At 42.1% G+C, this 20536-nt stretch overlaps 1 protein-coding gene across 5 annotated transcripts in view; it reads right to left on the reverse strand.

The window, feature by feature from the left end:
• The window catches only part of LOC121001285 (carbonic anhydrase 13-like), an 86482-nt gene that overhangs the window by 46285 nt on the left and 19661 nt on the right, over positions 1–20536 (reverse strand). For all 5 annotated transcript variants that reach the window (XM_040432281.1, XM_040432284.1, XM_040432282.1 and 2 more), the window contains one exon: positions 6794–7004. In XM_040432281.1, the coding sequence (XP_040288215.1) occupies positions 6794–6986 (193 nt within the window). In that variant the 5' untranslated portion in view covers positions 6987–7004. The remainder of the gene's footprint in view (positions 1–6793; positions 7005–20536) is intronic.

Below are 20536 nucleotides of genomic sequence, written 5' to 3' on the forward strand. Positions count from 1 at the left end.
GATACTCTATAACTCTCCAACTGCCAGGGTAAAAGTCAATGGGTATGTTTCTGACCCCTTCCCTTTAGGGAGAGGCACTAGACAGGGTTGTCCGCTTTCCCCTTTACTCTTTGCATTGACAATGGAACCTCTGTCATTGCTAATTTAATCTAATTCAGCTATAGAGGGATGGGAGGTGGCGGGAATAACGGAGAAACTTTCTTTATACGCAGACGACATGTTGGTATATCTAGCAAACCCTGATAGCTCCTTGTCTGCCCCCCTGGATACAGTGGACGAATTTGGGCGATTTTCTGGGCTACGGGTGAACTGGAGCAAGTCAAGTCTCTGCCTGATAGATGATGATAATCCCACCCGAGTCTGTAGACAATCTAAATTGCAAATAGTAGAACAATTCAAATACTTAGGGGTCATCATCCATAAAGACTCTACAAAGTTTTACCAACTAAACATAGTGCCTACGATGGCTTATATTGCTAGGAAATTGGAAGCCTGGGTAAATTTGCCTCTAACTTTAGTGGGACGTGTGAACATTATTAAAATGATTGCCAAAATTGTTATACTTATATAGGGCGGCACCAATGTCTCTACCCAAAAAGCATTTCTCACTGCTGGACAAGATGTTCACCCCTTTTCTGTGGCGTAATCAATCCCCCAGAATAGCAAAACAAACCCTCCAGGCATCTTATGGGCGGGGTGGCTTAGCGCTGCCGAATCTTTCTCTCTATTATGAAGCGGTACAATTGAGCTTGGTGGGTCGGTACAATGGTGGGTCAGAGCTGATGCGAGCAACCCGGCAGTTGTTTTAGAAGCGGCTCTAGTGGGGTCTTTTGAAGCTCTCGCAAATTTAGCATACAGATAGGGGGCCTATGCAGCGCATATCTTCACACCTGCAATGGCTGCGACGTTAGCAATCTGGAATAAGAGAGTGAAGGTACATGTAGCGCAAGAGAGTGGGGAGAGCTGGTCACCATATTTACCCCTATGGAGGAACAAAGTCCTTCTGGAATTGATGTCTCTCCCGGACTTTGAGTTCTGGCCTCAGAGGGGCTTACGATACCTCACTCAATTATACGAAAAGGGTTTATTCAGGTCGTTTAGTAGCCTTAAGCAAGAATTTCAATTACCCCAACACTCTCTGTATAGATACTTCCAGCTTTGACATGCCTGCAGTGCCCAATTTGGCAGAGGACCACTGGAGTTAGACTGCGGTCCGGTGGAGGCAACAATAAGGTGGACTCATCTAGACAAACCAGTGTCTACCTTGTATGCTGTACTAATGGTGACATTAGATTCTCCGATGGATAGGTCCTTTGGTAAATGGAGGTGAGATGTGATAGAGTTAGAGACCCACCATGTGAAGGAACTGAGCCAGACATGGAGATCAACTGTTATTAGCGCCAGGTATCAACTCATACAATTGAAATGGTTGCACAGAGTATACTTCACACCTAGTAGATTATTCAAGATGCTCAGATTAGCCACTCCTCAATGTACGCGCTGTGGATCAGGAGACGGCTACTTCTTTCACATGGTGTGGCAATGTCCGGTTATTCAAAACTTTTGGGCACAGATACATGCCTATTTGCATTCAAAGGTGGGGTTTCCGGAGATTTGTACTCCGCAGTCAAGTCTGTTGGGAATTGTTAATGATATAATCCCCACCAAATATGGTAGGAGACTATATAGGTTACTTCTTTACTACGCTAGAAAAACCATACTTTTGAACTGGAAAGCCCCTAAGGTTCCCACTTTAAAACACTGGATTCAACTAGTTAACTCAGACCTGGAGCTTTATCAGCTGGTCTTTGAGCATAGGAATACTCCTGATCGCTGCATTAAAATATGGAATCCTTGGATCAATGCGCAAACAGTGACACTTTGATGAGATTTTGGTTCATGTGTTGACCCGTGGAGGAATGGTGTGTTTGGTTGAATGTTTGTTGGTGTGAGTGTGATCCAGCACACTGTGCTTATCACCATGGTTCGCTAGCGAGTTGACTTCAGGCAGGAATCTCCTGTAGTACAGTCGTGGCCAAAAGTTTTGAGAATGACACAAATATTAGTTTTCACAAAGTTTGCTGCTAAACTGCTTTTAGATCTTTGTTTCAGTTGTTTCTGTGATGTAGTGAAATATAATTACACGCACTTCATACGTTTCAAAGGCTTTTATTAACAATTACATGACATTTATGCAAAGAGTCAGTATTTGCAGTGTTGGCCCTTCTTTTTCAGGACCTCTGCAATTCGACTGGGCATGCTCTCAATCAACTTCTGGGCCAATTCCTGACTGATAGCAACCCATTCTTTCATAATCACTTCTTGGAGTTTGTCAGAATTAGTGGGTTTTTGTTTGTCCACCCGCCTCTTGAGGATTGACCACAAGTTCTCAATGGGATTAAGATCTGGGGAGTTTCCAGGCCATGGACCCAAAATGTCAACATTTTGGTCCCCGAGCCACTTAGTTATCACTTTTGCCTTATGGCACAGTGCTCCATCGTGCTGGAAAATGCATTGTTCTTCACCAAACTGTTGTTGGATTGTTGGAAGAAGTTTCTGTTGGAGGGTGTTTTGGTACAATTCTTTATTCATGGCTGTGTTTTTGGGCAAAATTGTGAGTGAGCCCACTCCCTTGGATGAGAAGCAACCCCACACATGAATGGTCTCAGGATGCTTTAATGTTGGCATGACACAGGATTGATGGTAGCGCTGACCCTCATCTTCTCCGGACAAGCCTTTTTCCAGATGCCCCAAACAATCGGAAAGAGGCTTCATCGGAGAATATGACTTTGCCCCAGTCCTCAGCAGTCCATTCACCATACTTTCTGCAGAAGATCAATCTGTCCCTGATGGGTTTTTTTGGAGAGAAGTGGCTTCTTTGCTGCCCTTCTTGACACCAGGCCATCTTCCAAAAGTCTTCGCCTCACTGTGTGTGCAGATGCGCTCACACCTGCCTGCTGCTATTCCTGAGCAAGCTCTGCACTGGTGGCACTCCGATCCCGCAGCTGAATCCTCTTTAGGAGATGATCCTGGCGCTTGCTGGACTTTCGTGGACGCCCTGAAGCCTTCTTAACAAGAATTGCACCTCTTTCCTTGAAGTTCTTGATGATCCTATAAATTGTTGATTGAGGTGTAATCTTAGTAGCCACAATATCCTTGCCTGTGAAGTCATTTTTATGCAACGCAATGATGGCTGCACGCGTTTCTTTGCAGGTCACCATGGTTAACAATGGAAGAACAATGATTTCAAGCATCACCCTCCTTTTAGCATGTCGAGTCTGTCATTTTAACCCAATCAGCCTGACATAATGATCTCCAGCCTTGTGCTCGTCAACATTCTCACCTGAGTTAACAAGACGATTACTGAAATGATCTCAGGTCCTTTAATGACAGCAATGAAATGCAGTGGAAAGTTTTTTTTGGTATTAAGTTAATTTTCATGGCAAAGAAGGACTATGCAATTCATCTGATCACTCTTCATAACATTCTGGAGTATATGCAAATTGCTATTATAAAAACTTAAGCAGCAACTTTTCCAATTTCCAATATTTATGTAATTCTCAAAACTTTTGGCCACGACTGTACACTCTATTCTGGAACATGACCTGTGCTTGGTGGCGACCATTAAGATATTTTTGCAGTATGTAACTGTGTATTGTATAACATGTAAGTCTGTTTTTTGAAAACCAATAAACAGATACTATTAAAAAAACATAAAAAACTTGCCCTGCAGTGATGCTGGCACTATCTTTCCGTGGGCGACGGGCCCCACCTCTTGATACGTGCCTGCGCTTGCACACATGCACGCTGCATCCTCACAGAGCCCTGCCATATTCTGGAGTTTGCAGAGCGCGGCGGCGGGCTTTTACTGTGCTGCTGAGTGTGCAGACGTGCTGGTGGTGCTGCTGTCATGAAACAGAAGCTGCCTGTGACTCAGTTGTGGACATTACAGGCTGCTGCTAGTCCCCCAAGACAGTATAATATAAGTAAATGTATAGTTTAATAAAAATTGTTTTTGCTGTAGTTTTATATCACAATTATGATTGCATGCTACAAACATTTGAATAAATATCGCTAAAAAAGTCATACACACTCCAACATATGGTATCAATATAAAGTACAGATCGGCCCCTCAAAAAATGAGTCCTCACACAGCTCCGTAGACATAAATGTAAAAAAAATACAGTATTTTTGGTTTAATTTTGTGCTTTAGTTGTTTTTTTTTTGTTTTTTTTGTTTTTTTTTTAGTATTAACCTGTAGGATACCTAGGTTTCAAGTAAAAAAACAACAACACAGGTTTCCCATAATAAAGTCATATAAAATTATAAATAACAGAAAAAAATGAAAAACAGACATATATTAGGTATCGCTGCGTCTGTAACGATGTTCTATAAAAATATGACATGATCTATCCCCCCAGATGATTGTCATAAAAAAAAACTAAATAAAAACAGTGCCAAAACAGCCATTTTTTGGTCAACTTGCCTTACAAAAAGTCTAATTCCAAGCAATCTAAAAATTGTATGTACTTTGAAATGGTACCAATCAAACCAGCACCTCATCCTGCAAAAAACAAACTCCTACATAAGACAATCGCCCAAAAAATAAAAAAAATATGGTTTTCAGAAAATGGTAACACAAAAAGATATTTTCTTTTCAGAAATGTTTTCACTGTGTAAAACATACTGTAAGGGGATTGTCTGAGCTCAGACAATGGGGCATATGGCTTGTCTTATAGATGTGGGTCCCACCTATATCAGCAATGGAGCCCTGCAAGGTGATGGCTGGAGGACTCCGGTCCGACCACCACCAAGCGGTCTCCGCATAAAATTTAATGGGAGCGCACTGCGCATGAGAGGCCACTGCTCCCATTCACTTCTATGGGCCGGACGGAAATAGCAGAGCCAGTGCTCAGCTATTTGAGGCAACCCCATAGAAAATCAATGCGCAGGGTGCCCTCCACCACTTTCGGGGCTCCATTCTCAATATAGGTGCGGGTCGCAGCAGTGTGATTCACATCTATAAGACAATGGGGGCATTTCCTAGCGATATGCCCCCAATGTCTGAGATGACACAACCCCTTTAACAGAAATAAAAAAAAAAGACATATTAGGTATCGCTGCGTCTGTAACTACCTGCTCTATAAAAATATGACATGACTAGGGATGAACGAATCAAAGTCGATTCGCATAAATCTTCGTTTCAATACTGTACGGAGCGAGCGCTTTGTACAGTATTACAATGTATTGGCTCCGATGAGCCGAAGTTATTACTTCGGTTCCAAGGCACCACTTGCTTGCTCCGTACAGTATTCAAACAAAGTTTTATGCGAATGAAACATCTGAAGTCGATTCTTTCATCCCTAGACATGACCTATCCCCTCAGGTGAATGCCATAAAAAAAATATATATATATATGTTTTGGTCCCCTTGCCGCAAAAAAGTGTAATATTGAATGATCAAAAAATCATATGCACCCAGAAAAATGCAACAATAAATATGTCAACTTTCCTTCAAAAAAGGAGCCCCTACACAAGATGATTGGCATAAAAATAAAAAATATATGGCTTTCAGAAATGGAAACATGAATGGAAAAAAAAGAATTTTTATGTAAAATAAAAATTTAAATAGACATATTGTCCCAGTGTAGTTCACTGTGACACAGGTTACCATGTTGCTCGCTTTAGTAGCTCTTGGGCGTACTGGCTGCGGTGGATGCCGTGTAGGCTGATTACCTGATGAACGAACTAAACGCTCATTCATTGGGTACTGTAATTCGATCGTTTGTGCGCAACAAAAAGTTATCATTTACTGGTAGATTGTGCTGTGTAATCACGATCTGCTGCCGGCAAACAAGTAGTCGGTATGGGGAAGAACAATGACAGTAGTGATCACTGCTCCCATACAATGGAGATCACTGCATGTAAATACAGCGTTCTCCTCCGTTAAAGAGCAGGCAATTGTCGGGAAGGAAAGCTTCCTTCCCAACAATCTCCTGCTCTGTCGCCCTGTGTAAAGGGACCTTAACAGATCAGGTCATCAACTGCAATGAGCTGCTTAACGAGAAACAATCTGATATAGAGCAGTGCACAATACCATTCTGTTTTGCACACTGTATTGTGTGCAAAACTGCAAATATTCATTTGCAAGAGCCCAAAAAATGAACTAGTAATATTTATTTTTGGTAGCTGTAGGGTGGGCCCCTAGAATGATTTCCACTGGTGGGCCCTAGGCACCCCAGTCCGACACTGGCCATGCCCGTTTTGCAGACCGCAAACTGCGGACCCTCAAACCACGGACAACGGCTATTTGCACTCCGGAAGGGTTTCCATGTGCTTCTGGGTCCACACCTCCGAGTCACAAAAGCTAGCACATGTCCTATCTTCGGCCGCATCTTGTGGATTGCGGACCCATTGAAGTCAATGGGTCTGCACTGCGATGCGGAATGCACATGACCAGTGCCTGTGTTTTGTGGTTTCCCGGTTTGCACGGCTGTCCCACGGTCATATGAATGAGGCCTGAGCCGTGGATTTTTCCTGCAGATCATCTTCCAAATTCACACTGGATTATCCATTGGCAAATCCACGACGTGTGAACATACGCATATATGAACTAAGCATAACGCTACAGAACTTGTTATATTTTTGAATAATCCCAAAAGATCGGACTCTAGAGAACACAATCAATAGGTCTCTTCCTCAGGCGTGTAGTCCTTTCTACCGTTACCTAAAGCCAGCACCATGGAGGCAATAGTCCCTACTCAATTATGTAAATCGTTCGGTTTGTGACCTACCTGACCTATCATTGGTGTCGTCATACTCCACATTAAAACAGTGACCCACGTTAACAAGTCTTCGTGATGATTTAGGATCGTAGTAGATGTACAGTGGCTTCAAAGAGGAATCGTATTTGACTTTTTTGGTACTTATAGTAATTGGGGACTGACGGGGGCGGCACTGTTCATTGCGTGAGGTAGACACACCCATTTCCGGGCTTTTTTTTCCCTGAAAAGTAAGAACATTGACATAGTGAATACAGGATTTTTTGAGGCATTTCTGTATGTAGTATTTATAGATAATAACCCCTGAACCAACCATGATACCAGCCGCCAGGCCTAGATTTATTGATTGTTAATATGAACCAGTGCATTCGTATTCCACACTCCACCCTTTGCAGAAACATTTGAGTAATACTGCCAGTGAGAGCTCTGTAATGCCTGTGTGAAAGTCGCTCAGACCATGTGGAATTTTGTAGTTATCCAGTAAGGAGGGAGAAATTGGTTTCATGCACAGAATGCATTCCAACGCCTATTCTAACAGCTATCTGCTTAAAATACTTAGGCAAAATCAATATTATTTTCTCAGGTATCTGCAGTCTTTGAGATTTGTTTGCCTTTATAAATAGATTATTTAGGTTAACTGACATAAACCAGCACAGATGTGCAGACTATCTATCTATCTATCTATCTATCTATCTATCTATCTATCTAATATCTACACATATGGACACAATTGTTGGTACCCTTCGGTTAAAGAAAGAAAACCCACAATAGTCACTGAAATAACTTGAAACTGACAAAAGTAATAATAAATAAATATGTAAAATCAGACATTGCTTTTGAATTGACTTTTGAATTGTGGTTCAACAGAATCATAAAAAAAAAAAAAAAAACGAATGAAACTAGCCTGGAAAAAAAATGATGTGGTACCCCTTGAAAAGCTTGAAGATAATTGGACCATAGGGATATTATATATATTTTTTAATTCAACATTTAAGATTATGGCAAACAAATAAAGGTGTGGGAACATCAACACCTAAAACACAAATCTATACACAAAACTGAAAATTCAAGTATGGCAGATTTACAAGAGCAGTGGATAAGATGACTGACATGTTAGACAATCCCCTTAACTGAGGACAGTCTAATGGGTGCATCCACATTACTGGCAGTGGACCCTGTGGACACAGACTAGGCCTTCCATGGACCCCACAATTTGAGAAACTTGTCATGTCACCAAGCCTCCCAGCAAGAGAGCTTCGCAGGTCAACAAATCTGCTGGATCTTGTCCCAACCACATCTGAACAGGGCTTAACCAGTGGAGTAGTAATAATAATTTGGCCACTATGATCAAGTGGGTAGGTAGGAAAGTTTTGGAAAGACTAGATGCACTAGAAGGAAAATTTAGGAGGCCCCATAGGGACATTTTAAATTAAGGTGTGTCCTGTAATTAGCATCACGTGTGTCTCCAAACTTGTAATCGGTCAGTCTGCCTTCTCAGAGGGTAAAAGGTAGTCAATGTTCTGTTTGGTATCATCGTGCGTACCACACTGAACATTGACCAAAGAAAGCTAAGGAGAGAGTTGTCTCAGGAGGTTAGAGAGAAAATTATAGACAAACATAATTAAGGTAAAGGCTATAAGACCATCTACAAACAGCTTGATATTCTTGTTACTGTATCTAACCTCCCTGGACATGGCCGCAAGAGGAAAAATGGTGACAAATTGAAGAGACGGATAATACAAATGGTAACCAAATAGCCCAAAACAATTTCCAGAGATTAGAGGTGAACTCCAAGGTCAAGGTAAATCAGAGTCGGATTGCACCATTAGTTGCTGTTTTACCCAACGTGGACCTAATGGAAGACGATCAAGGAGGAAACCATTGTTGAAAGCAAATCATAAAAAAGCGAGACTGGAATTTGTCAAAATGCATATTACAAGCCACAAAACTTCTGGTAGAATGTCCTTTGGACAGATGTGACATAACAGGAGCTTTTTGGTAAGTCACATCAGCTCTATGTTCACAAATGCAAAATTAAAGCATACAAAGAAAAGAACATTGTACCTACTGTGAACATGGAGGCGGCTCCGTTATGTTTTAGGGCTGTTTTGAGGCATTTGGCACAGGGTACAATGAAATCTCTAGACTATCAAGGCATACTGGAGTGAAATGTGCTGCCCAGAAAGCTCAATCTCAGTCGCAGGTCATCGGTCCTCCAACAAGATAAAACTCACAGCTAAAAACATTGAAGAACGGCTAAGAGCAAAGCACTGAACTATTTTGCAGTGGCCTTCTATGAGTCCGGATCTAAATCCTATAGAACATCTGCAGAATGAGCTGAAACATGCAGTCTGGAGAAGGCACCCTTCAAACCTGAAACAGCTGGAGTAGTTTGCTCATGAGAAGTGGGCCAAAATAAATGGACAGGTGCAGAAGTCTCAAAATATTAAGTAAAGGGTACCATATCTATCTATCTATCTATCTAACATATTTTCCACCCTATAAAACACACCAGCCCATAAGACCTTGGTTTTAGAGAAGGACAATAAGAAAAAAAAAAATTTCATTAGACCTCAGGTCAGACCACCAATCAGACCCCCAATGTTCATCAGACCTCAGCTGACAGCCCCAATCAGACCCCCAATGCTAATAAGACCCAATAAGACCTCAGATCAGACCCCCAATCACACCTTAATGTGAATGACCCCCAATCAGACCTCAGATAAGACCCCCCATTGCCTCATATCAGCCCCCATGCCTCTCATCAGCCCCATTGCCTCATATCAGCCCCCATGCCTCTATTGCCTCATATCAGCTCCATTGCCTCATATCAGGCTCCATGCCTCTCATCAGCCCCCAAGCCTCTCATCAGCCCCCATATCAGCCCCTATGTCTCTCATCAGCCCCATATCATCCCCCTGCCTCTCACCAGCCCCCATTGCCTTATATCAGCCCCCATGCCTTTCATCGGCCCCTATATCAGCCCCCTTGCCTCTCACCAGCCCCCATGCCTTTTATCAGCCCCATATCAACCCCCATGCCTCTCATCAACCCCCATGCCTCTCATCAACCCCCATGCCTCTCATCATCCCCCATATCTCTCATCAGCCCCCATATCAGCCACTATGCCTCTCATCATCTCAACTTGCAAGTTTTGAGTCTGCAAGAATATGGCAGTTTAACCAATAAAATTTAGACTCTTAGGACCGAACCTAAATCTTTAGCAATTATGACACTATTTTGATCTCCATTGAACAGAACTCTATGGATATATTTAGCATCTGTGTGTACATCCAGAGCTTTCGAGATGTTTAGGCAAATGTAGGGCTTGAATGTGATATGAATAAAGCCTAATGGTGGCTTTACATGGCCCGATTGTTGGGGATGAACATTCCCAATAATCTCCCTATCTAAAGGTGTAGCCGATTATCAGATAAACGGATGAAACAATCATTCATCAGGCGAAACAGTGATTCATGCAGGCATTAAAATTATCGTTTTTGGGCAGCATAAAGTTGTGCTTTTCACACAACTTTATCAGCAAGCACAATATACATACATGAGTTCATCTATTCTCGATCTCCTCCTGTGTGTAATGGTCAGCAACGCCCATCCAGTAGTAGGCATCATATTTCTACGATACCCACCACTCATGTTGCGGCACTACAGAAAGACACCCACCATCGGTAGGGTTCCATCTGTGTGCTCCAATTTCACATTCACACCTTTGGGAGACGTCCAATCTTGTCAATCCGCAGCTCACCTTAACCAGAGAGAACGCAAAGAACAACAGATAGGAATAATGTGTTATACTACTGGAGTAACCACCCAAAACATATGATTGACTCTTTACCATGGAGTCCACTTCTGAGAGTAAGGCGGATTGTGTTGGATGAAAAGAAATTACAGACGAGAGTTGATGAAATGTGTGCCAGATTTGCGCAATGGGGATATCCGGATGGCCTCTTGCGCAGACTTGGCACGCAAATAGTACTTGATAAAGGAGAGAAACAAATTGAAACAAGTATGAGGAAGGGGAAAGATAAGGGGTCACGTATACCCTTTGTTTCTACATTTGGACATTTAAGCCCCAAAATAGCACAACTTTTGAGGCAGGATTGGTCGATGCTTGAGAAGGGTTTCCCGAATGTGATAGAGTTCAAGCAGAATCCATTAATGTCATATAGATGGAATAGAAATCTGAAGGATAGATTAATCAAATCTGATCAATGAAAAAAGATGGTCAGACATTTGTTATGAAACCTAAAAAAGGAAATGTTCCATGTTTGGGATGTTGCAACTGTGGAAACATGTTAAAAGGTGACACATTTACCTTCCCCTACAGTGGAGAGATCTATAGGATCAAAGAGAGATATACATGTAGATTGGATTATGTGGTGAACACAATACAGTGCCCCTGCAGCCTGATTTATGTGGGAGAAATGACTATGGAGATCAGAGAGAGGATTAATAAACATAAAAGTACAATCAGGAAAGAGGTTATGGAGTTACCAATTACGAAACACTTCTGTTAACCAATTGAGATTGACTGTGTGCCCCCTCTTCATAAAGGTGGTGACAGGGAAGGCTTATTGCGTAAGAAGGAGCTGAAATGGATTCATACACTGCAATCATTACAGCCAAGAGGGTTAATTATAGAGTTCAATGTAAGTCACCTTTAGGAGCTAAGGGATCCCCTTTTTCTTAGTATATGTGCTTTTATAGGGGAATTATTTGTAGGATTTTAATCTCTTTTAGGTGATATGTGGAAAAGCACTGTGACTGTACAGCCAGGTCCATAAATATTGGGACATCGACACAATTGTAACATTTTTGGCTCTATACACCACCACCATGGATTTGAAATGAAATGAACAAGATATGCTTTAACTGCAGACTGTCAGCTTTATTTGAGGGTATTTACATCCAAATCAGGTGAACGGTGTAGAAATTACAACAGTTTGCATATGTGCCTCCCACTTGTTAAGGGGCCAAAAGTAATGGGACAATTGGCTTCTCAGCTGTTCCATGGCCAGGTGTGTATTATTCCCTCATTATCCCAATTACAATGAGCAGGAAAAAGGTCCAGAGTTCATTTCAAGTGTGCTATTTGCATTTGGAATCTGTTGCTGTCAACTCTCAAGATGAGATCCAAAGAGCTGTCACTATCAGTGAGGCAAGCGATCATTAAGCTGAAAAAAACAAAACAAACCTATCAAAGAGATATCAAAAACATTAGGCGTGGCCAAAACAACTGTTTGGAACATTCTTAAAAAGAAGGAACGCATCGGTGAGCTCAGCAACACCAAAAGACCCGGAAGACCACGGAAAACAACTGTGGTGGATGACCAAAGAATTCTTTCCCTGGTGAAGAAAACACCCTTCACAACAGTTGGCCAGATCAAGAACACTCTCTAGGAGGTAGGTGTATGTGTGTCAAAGTCAACAATCAAGAGAAGTCTTCACCAGAGTGAATACAGACGGTTCACCACAAGATGTAAACCATTGGTGAGCCTCAAAAACAGGGAGACCAGATTAGAGTTTGCCAAACGACATCTAAAAAAGCCTTTACAGTTCTGGAACAACATCCTATGGACAGATGAGACCAAGATCAACTTGTACCAGAGTGATGGGAAGAGAAGAGTATGGAGAAGGAAAGGAACTGCTCATGATCCTAAGCATACCACCTCATCAGTGAAGCATGGTCGTGGTAGTGTCATGGCGTAGGCATCTATGGCTGCCAATGGAACTGGTTCTCTTGTATTTATTGATGATGTGACTGCTGACAAAAGCAGCAGGATGAATTCATAAGTGTTCCGGGCAATATTATCTGCTCATATTCAGCCAAATGCTTCAGAACTCATTGGACAGTGCTTCACAGTGCAGATGGACAATGACCCAAAACATACTGCAAAAGCAACCAAAGAGTTTTTTAGGGGAAAGAAGTGGAATGTTATGCAATAGCCAAGTCAATCATCTGACCAGAATCCAATTGAGCATACATTTCACTTGCTGAAGACAAAACTGAAGGGAAAATGCCCCAAGAACAAGCAGGAACTGAAGACAGTTGCAGTAGAGGCCTGGCAGAGCATCACCAGGGATGAAACCCAGAGTCTGGTGATGTCTATGCATTTCAGACTTCAGGCTATAATTGACTGCAAAGGATTTGCAACCAAGTATTAAAAAGTGAAAGTTTGATTCATGATTATTATTCTGTCCCATTAGTTTTGGTTCCTTAACAAGTGGGGGGCACATATGAAAACTGTTGTATTTCCTACACCGTTCACCTGATTTGGATGTAAATACCCTCAAATTAAAGCTGACAGTCTGCAGTTAAATCACATCTTGCTCGTTTCATTTCAAATCCATTGTGTAAAGAGCCAAAAATGTTAGAATTGTGTCGATCTCCCAATATTTATGGACCTGACTGTATAGCTAACATGTTTCTTCTTTGTGTTTCTTCTGGTTAGGGTGAGCTGCAGATTGGCAAGATTGGAAGTATGTCCCTTGTATGGCCCTCCAGCTGTTGCAAAACTAAAACTCCCAGTATGCCTGGACAGCCACCAGCTATTAGTGCATGCTGGGAATTGTAGTTTTGCAACAGCTGGAGGGCCGGAGGTTGAGCATCCCTGCAATAAAGACTCAGGGGAAAACACTCTCTTTTGAATTTATGACCCATAAATTGCTAGATTTGGTAGTGACTCCTGGGACAGGTAAGGGCCGTATATCTAAATTATATAAGGTGTAAGTTTCAGAACAATTAAATAAATCCTCTTTGCATATTTGAGAAAAATGGAAGGCAGATCTGGGAGAGATTACAGAACATCAATGGATGGAAGTAGTGAAAGTGGTTTCAAATCTGTCTCCCAATGAAGTAAACCATTTATACATAGGCTCTATAGGACCCCAATGTTTCTATACCGGATTGGTGCTAGAGACAATTCCTGTTGTCCACAATGTAATATAGAGAAATTTAATTATGAAATATCTGATTTAAAAAAAAATTGTGTTAGACTAAATAAACTTTGATTTGAACTTTTAAACTATTGGAGCCTGTGATGTCATCACAGACCCCACCTACATGTACAGATCTCGACAATATATACAGTATATACAGTACAGACCAAAAGTTTGGACACACCTTCTCATTCAAAGAGTTTTCTTTATTTTCATGACTATGAAAATTGTAGGTTCGCACTGAAGGCATCAAAACTATGAATTAACACATGTGGAATTATATTCATAACAAACAAGTGTGAAACAACTGAAAATATGTCATATTCTAGGTTCTTCAAAGTAGCCACCTTTTGCTTTAATTACTGATTTGCACACTCTTGGCATTCTCTTGATGAGCTTCAAGAGGTAGTCCCCTGAAATGGTTTTCACTTCACAGGTGTGCCCTGTCAGGTTTAATAAGTGGGATTTCTTGCCTTATAAATGGGGTTGGGACCATCAGTTGCGTTGAGGAGAAGTCAGGTGGATACACAGCTGATAGTCCTACTGAATAGACTGTTAGAATTTGTATTATGGCAAGAAAAAAGCAGCTAAGTAAAGAAAAACGAACGGCCATCATTACTTTAAGAAATGAAGGTCAGTCAGTCAGCCGAAAAATTGGGAAAACTTTGAAAGTAAGGGCTATTTGACCATGAAGGAGAGTGATGGGGTGCTGCGCCAGATGACCTGGCCTCCACAGTCACCGGACCTGAACCCATTCGAGATGGTTTGGGGTGAGCTAGATCGCAGAGTGAAGGCAAAAGGGCCAACAAGTGCTAAGCATCTCTGGGAACTCCTTCAAGACTGTTGGAAGACCATTTCAGGGGACTACCTCTTGAAGCTCATCAAGAGAATGCCAAGAGTGTGCAAAGCAGTAATCAAAGCAAAAGGTGGCTACTTTGAAGAACCTAGAATATGACATATTTTCAGTTGTTTCACACTTGTTTGTTATGTATATAATTCCACATGTGTTAATTCATAGTTTTGATGCCTTCATAGTCATGAAAATAAAGAAAACTCTTTGAATGAGAAGGTGTGTCCAAACTTTTGGTCTGTACTGTATATAAAGGTGTTTCTTGGTTAAAGGGAAACTGACAAAATGAATATGCAGTGCAACTCTGCTCTTTCTGTGCTTAGGGGTCGTGTGGGGTCCTACTTGTCAGGTTTACAGGGGCCGATGGAGTGGACGATTGTCTGGTAGGAAGCGTTCCTTCCCAACAGTCGGCTACTTGCTCAGTGAAGGAGACCTCTGCATTTACATGGTGTGATCTCCTTCACAGTATGAGGACGAGGGATTGCTATAGCAATCCCTCTCCTCCATACAGAATCATTGTTTCTGAGCAGCAGATCGCTGTTTAGACGGCACAATCTGCTGCCCAGAAACGATGACTGATGGTGCCTGCATGAACGTTAGGATCACCCTATGAACAATCATTTCGCTCCTTCATTGGGTGATCGGCAGCACATTTAGATGGCCAGATTATCGGGAACAGGTTGCTCTTGATTATCTGGGCGATTATTGGTTCGTGTAAATCCACATTTACTGTTTTGGGGCATGGGAGCGTCTGACGTGAGACGCTAAGCACTGCTTCTCCCCCTCGCCCTTGCTATCTGTTGTGGAGCTAGTAGGCCATGCGGTGATGTTGGAGACGCGGAGCACGCTGGAGACGCCAGGTGCCTGGATGCGGTGAGGACTGGGAGTGAGGCGAGGCAGTTGACCAGCGCTGCTCAGCTTATTCGAATCCCGCCGAGTCCTGCCCTGAGCAGAGCGTCCGGAGGTGTTCGGGTCAGTGTGGTTGGTGGAGGCGCGTGCTTTGGAAGGAGGAGGAGAAGAAGCTTTGCTGGAGGTGGTGGCTGGAGGTTAGAGGAGTCTTTCCCAGGATTGATTGAGGAAAAGGGGGTTGTGGACTGTGTTTTTTATGACTAATAGTACGTGCCCCCCCTCATAAGTACACAAACTTTCTTCCTAAAGGGGTCTCCCCCACAAATGATTGAGAAAAAGGGGTCTACTTACTTTTGTTTGCTATCATTAACCGTATGTGCTCCTCCTTATACATTTGCTAACCTCTGACTAAGGAACTTTGCCTGGAATTAACCTGCTAATCCCTAACCTTTAAGCTATTAATCCTGGGTTTCTATCGCTGCCTCTGATGTGGGTTGGAAGACTGATCTGTGGGGTTCAGTAGTCGCTTTCTGTTTGCCATCTGTCACTTAATATAAAAGCTGCCATATTTGTAGACTTGCTGAGAATTGTGACTCTGTATTGGCTTTTCATTTTTTATTATTTGGGATACACTCCCTTGTCTATTTTTTTATTATTATTTTTTTTAATGCCTAATGCCGCAAAAAAAGGGAGGATCAGCAGGGGCCCAGTAATAATAGAAGATCTGGAACTGGGCTGGAAACTAGGCAGAAACAAAATGCTTTAAATAAGTATTTGATCCCTACAACCCCCACATTGAGGTCCGCTGATTGTGAGAAAGAGTCAATAGAGGGATTAGATCCTCAGTTGAAAGAAAATCTGACGCTAAATGATTCAAGGGGACAGGAAATGAATGATGTGACAACTGAAATTAATGTTAAAATGGTTAAAGAGACTTTTTATATTGTGACTAGACTTGGAAATGTGATGGGGAAATTAGTAACCCAGATTGGGACGGTACAAACAGACGTGAGCTTGATTAGAGATGATTTAGTAAAGTTGAGAGAACGTCTGCAGGAAATGGAGAGTAGAACATCGGTACTGGAAGATTTAATACATAAAATTGGAGAAGGATGTAGCATCTCTAAAACAAACAAAGGTGGAAATGGAGAATAAACTAATAGATCTAGAAGATAGGACAAGAAGAACAAATCTGAGATGTGTGGGAATACCAGAGGGCACAGAGGGATCTAATTGTGTTGAATTTATGGAGAAATGGTTTCTTGACTGAGAACTGTAAGCCTGGAACGCTTTCTAACTTTTTTGGTATAGAGAGAGCCCATAGGGTTTCTAGTAAAAAGAGAGTACCAGGGGATTATCTAAGATCAATTCTGGTTAAGTTTCTTCTCTCTAAAGATTGGGATGCTATTTTGCAAGAGTCTAAATTCTCTGATAAATTTCAGATTGAGGGGACAAGACCAGTGGCGTTGCAAGGGGGGTGCGGACCGCACCGGGTGACACCATTGATGGGGGTGACACCAGCAGGACGGCATTTACGAATCATTTGTATTGCCGTCCTCAGGAGAGGGAAAGATGTGTCTGGGATTCGAACCCACGACCTTCTGTATCAGTAGCACTGCGATGCAGCCTCTTCCTGTGTCCCGCCCTGTAATATCCATATATGGACTCAGGCTGTATTTCAGAAAAGCTTCTGCTGGGATTCGAACCCACGACCTTCTGTATCAGAGGCAACGCATTTAACCACACGGCCATAAGGCCTTGCTACTGACTGAAAAAAATATGAGACTTCTACTGTTATAGCTGTACATATGATACACATGACAGCTGCCCTAACACACCCAGCAGTGCTATATCTCTATATGACAGCTGTCCCAGCACACTCAGCTCTGCTACATCTATACACATGACAGCTGCCCCAACACACCCAGCACTGCTACATCTAATACACATGACAGCTGCACCAGCACACTCAGCTCTACTATATCTCTATAAATGATAGCTGCCCCAGCACACCCAGCTCTGCTTCATATGATACACAATATACAGTATACCTCTACACTGTGCCACACAATATACAGTATACCTCTACACTGTGCCCCACAATATACAGTATACCGCTACACTGTGCCACACAATATACAGTATACCTCTACACTGTGCCCCACAATGTACAGTATGTGTACAGTCACAAGACTAAGACTATTCACGGATTATTCAGCGGTTACTAACGAGCACAGGAAAAAATATTTGGATATAAAAAAGAGATTAAGACTGGCTGGACTGAAGTATAGTCTGTTATTTCCTACTAAGCTTCGGGTGGCGTATCAGGATAGGTCTCTTTTCTTTCAGTCTCCCGAAGAAGCAAATGACTGGGCAGATTTAAAGGGCCTGTGAGAAGAGATTTGATACTAATAAAGGCAAGGGGGGGGGGGGGTATAGGGAGTAATATGCATAGTTTTGGAGCTATATCTCTTTTTCAGAGGGAAGCTGCTTGGGTGTGGGAAGGTATGAGGGGCTCTATGGGGAAAGAGTGGAGGGATAAGGGCTTCCCCCCTCCCCCCCTAAATGATGAGGGTAATATCACTTCATGTACGGGGGAAGGGAAAGACTAAAAAGGTTTGCTATTTTTGACTGGATGAGGGGATACATGCCAGCCGTTATCTGCCTGCAAGAAACACATTTGGATAGGGATTCTGTGAGGTGGGTGGAGAAAAGATGGATAGAGGGTGGATATCATTCCATATACACTGCGTGCAGAATTATTAGGCAAATGAGTATTTTGACCACATCATCCTCTTTATGCATGTTGTCTTACTCCAAGCTGTATAGGCTCGAAAGCCTACTACCAATTAAGCATATTAGGTGATGTGCATCTCTGTAATGAGAAGGGGTGTGGTCTAATGACATCAACACCCTATATCAGGTGTGCATAATTATTAGGCAACTTCCTTTCCTTTGGCAAAATGGGTCAAAAGAAGGACTTGACAGGCTCAGAAAAGTCAAAAATAGTGAGATATCTTGCAGAGGGATGCAGCACTCTTAAAATTGCAAAGCTTCTGAAGCGTGATCATCGAACAATCAAGCGTTTCATTCAAAATAGTCAACAGGGTCGCAAGAAGCGTGTGGAAAAACCAAGGCGCAAAATAACTGCCCATGAACTGAGAAAAGTCAAGCGTGCAGCTGCCAAGATGCCACTTGCCACCAGTTTGGCCATATTTCAGAGCTGCAACATCACTGGAGTGCCCAAAAGCACAAGGTGTGCAATACTCAGAGACATGGCCAAGGTAAGAAAGGCTGAAAGACGACCACCACTGAACAAGACACACAAGCTGAAACGTCAAGACTGGGCCAAGAAATATCTCAAGACTGATTTTTCTAAGGTTTTATGGACTGATGAAATGAGAGTGAGTCTTGATGGGCCAGATGGATGGGCCCGTGGCTGGATTGGTAAAGGGCAGAGAGCTCCAGTCCGACTCAGACGCCAGCAAGGTGGAGGTGGAGTACTGGTTTGGGCTGGTATCATCAAAGATGAGCTTGTGGGGCCTTTTCGGGTTGAGGATGGAGTCAAGCTCAACTCCCAGTCCTACTGCCAGTTTCTGGAAGACACCTTCTTCAAGCAGTGGTACAGGAAGAAGTCTGCATCCTTCATGAAAAACATGATTTTCATGCAGGACAATGCTCCATCACACGCGTCCAAGTACTCCACAGCGTGGCTGGCAAGAAAGGGTATAAAAGAAGAAAATCTAATGACATGGCCTCCTTGTTCACCTGATCTGAACCCCATTGAGAACCTGTGGTCCATCATCAAATGTGAGATTTACAAGGAGGGAAAACAGTACACCTCTCTGAACAGTGTCTGGGAGGCTGTGGTTGCTGCTGCACACAATGTTGATGGTGAACAGATCAAAACACTGACAGAATCCATGGATGGCAGGCTTTTGAGTGTCCTTGCAAAGAAAGATGGCTATATTGTCACTGATTTGTTTTTGCTTTCTTTTTGAATGTCAGAAATGTATATTTGTGAATGTTGAGATGTTATATTGGTTTCACTGGTAAAAATAAATAATTGAAATGGGTATATATTAGTTTTTTGTTAAGTTGCCTAATAATTATGCACAGTAATAGTCACCTGCACACACAGATATCCCCCTAAAATAGCTAAAACTAAAAACAAACTAAAAACTACTTCCAAAAATATTCAGCTTTGATATTAATGAGTTTTTTGGGTTCATTGAGAACATGGTTGTTGTTCAATAATAAAATTAATCCTCAAAAATACAACTTGCCTAATAATTCTGCACTCCCTGTATACATTACATCCGAGAGGAGTGTCCATTTTGGTGCACAATAAAGTCAACTATGAATATGTGGCATGCAAGGCGGATGATTGCGGCAGGTATCTGTTCTTTCAGTGTAATATAAATGATGTACAGATGGTGATAGCAAATATTTATATTCCGCCTCTACACACCCCTGTTAAAATGTCAGGTTTCTGTGATGTAAAGATAAATCATTTCAGAACTTTTTCCACCTTTAATGTGACCTATAAACTGTAAAAACTCAATTGAAAAACAAACTGAAATATTTTAGGTAGAGGGAAGAAAAAAAAAAAATAATAATATGGTTGCATAAGTGTGCACATCCTTAAACTAATACTTTGTGGAAGCACATTTTGATTTTATTACAGCACTCAGTCTTTTTGGGTATGAGTCTATCAGCATGACACATTTTGACTTGGCAAGATTTGCCCACACTTCTTTGCAAAAACACTCCAAATCTGTCAGATTGCGAGGGCATCTCCTGTGCGCAGCCCTCTTCAGATCACCCCACAGATTTTCAATCGGATTCAGGTCTGGCTGGGCCATTCCAAAACTTTAATCTTCTTCTTGTGAAGCCTTTTCTTTTGTTGATTTGGATGTATGCTTTGGGTCGGTGTCATGCTGAAAGATGAAGTTCCTCTTCATGTTTGGCTTTCTAGCAGAAGCCTGAAGGTTTTGTGCCAATATGGACTGGTATTTGGAACTGTTCATAATTCCCTCTAGCTTAACTAAGAACCCAGTTCCAGCTGAAGAAAAACATCCCCAAAGCATGATGCTGCC

The sequence above is a fragment of the Bufo bufo genome, chromosome 5, assembly GCF_905171765.1.
Source record: "Bufo bufo chromosome 5, aBufBuf1.1, whole genome shotgun sequence".
NCBI classification, from domain to species: Eukaryota; Metazoa; Chordata; class Amphibia; order Anura; family Bufonidae; genus Bufo; species Bufo bufo.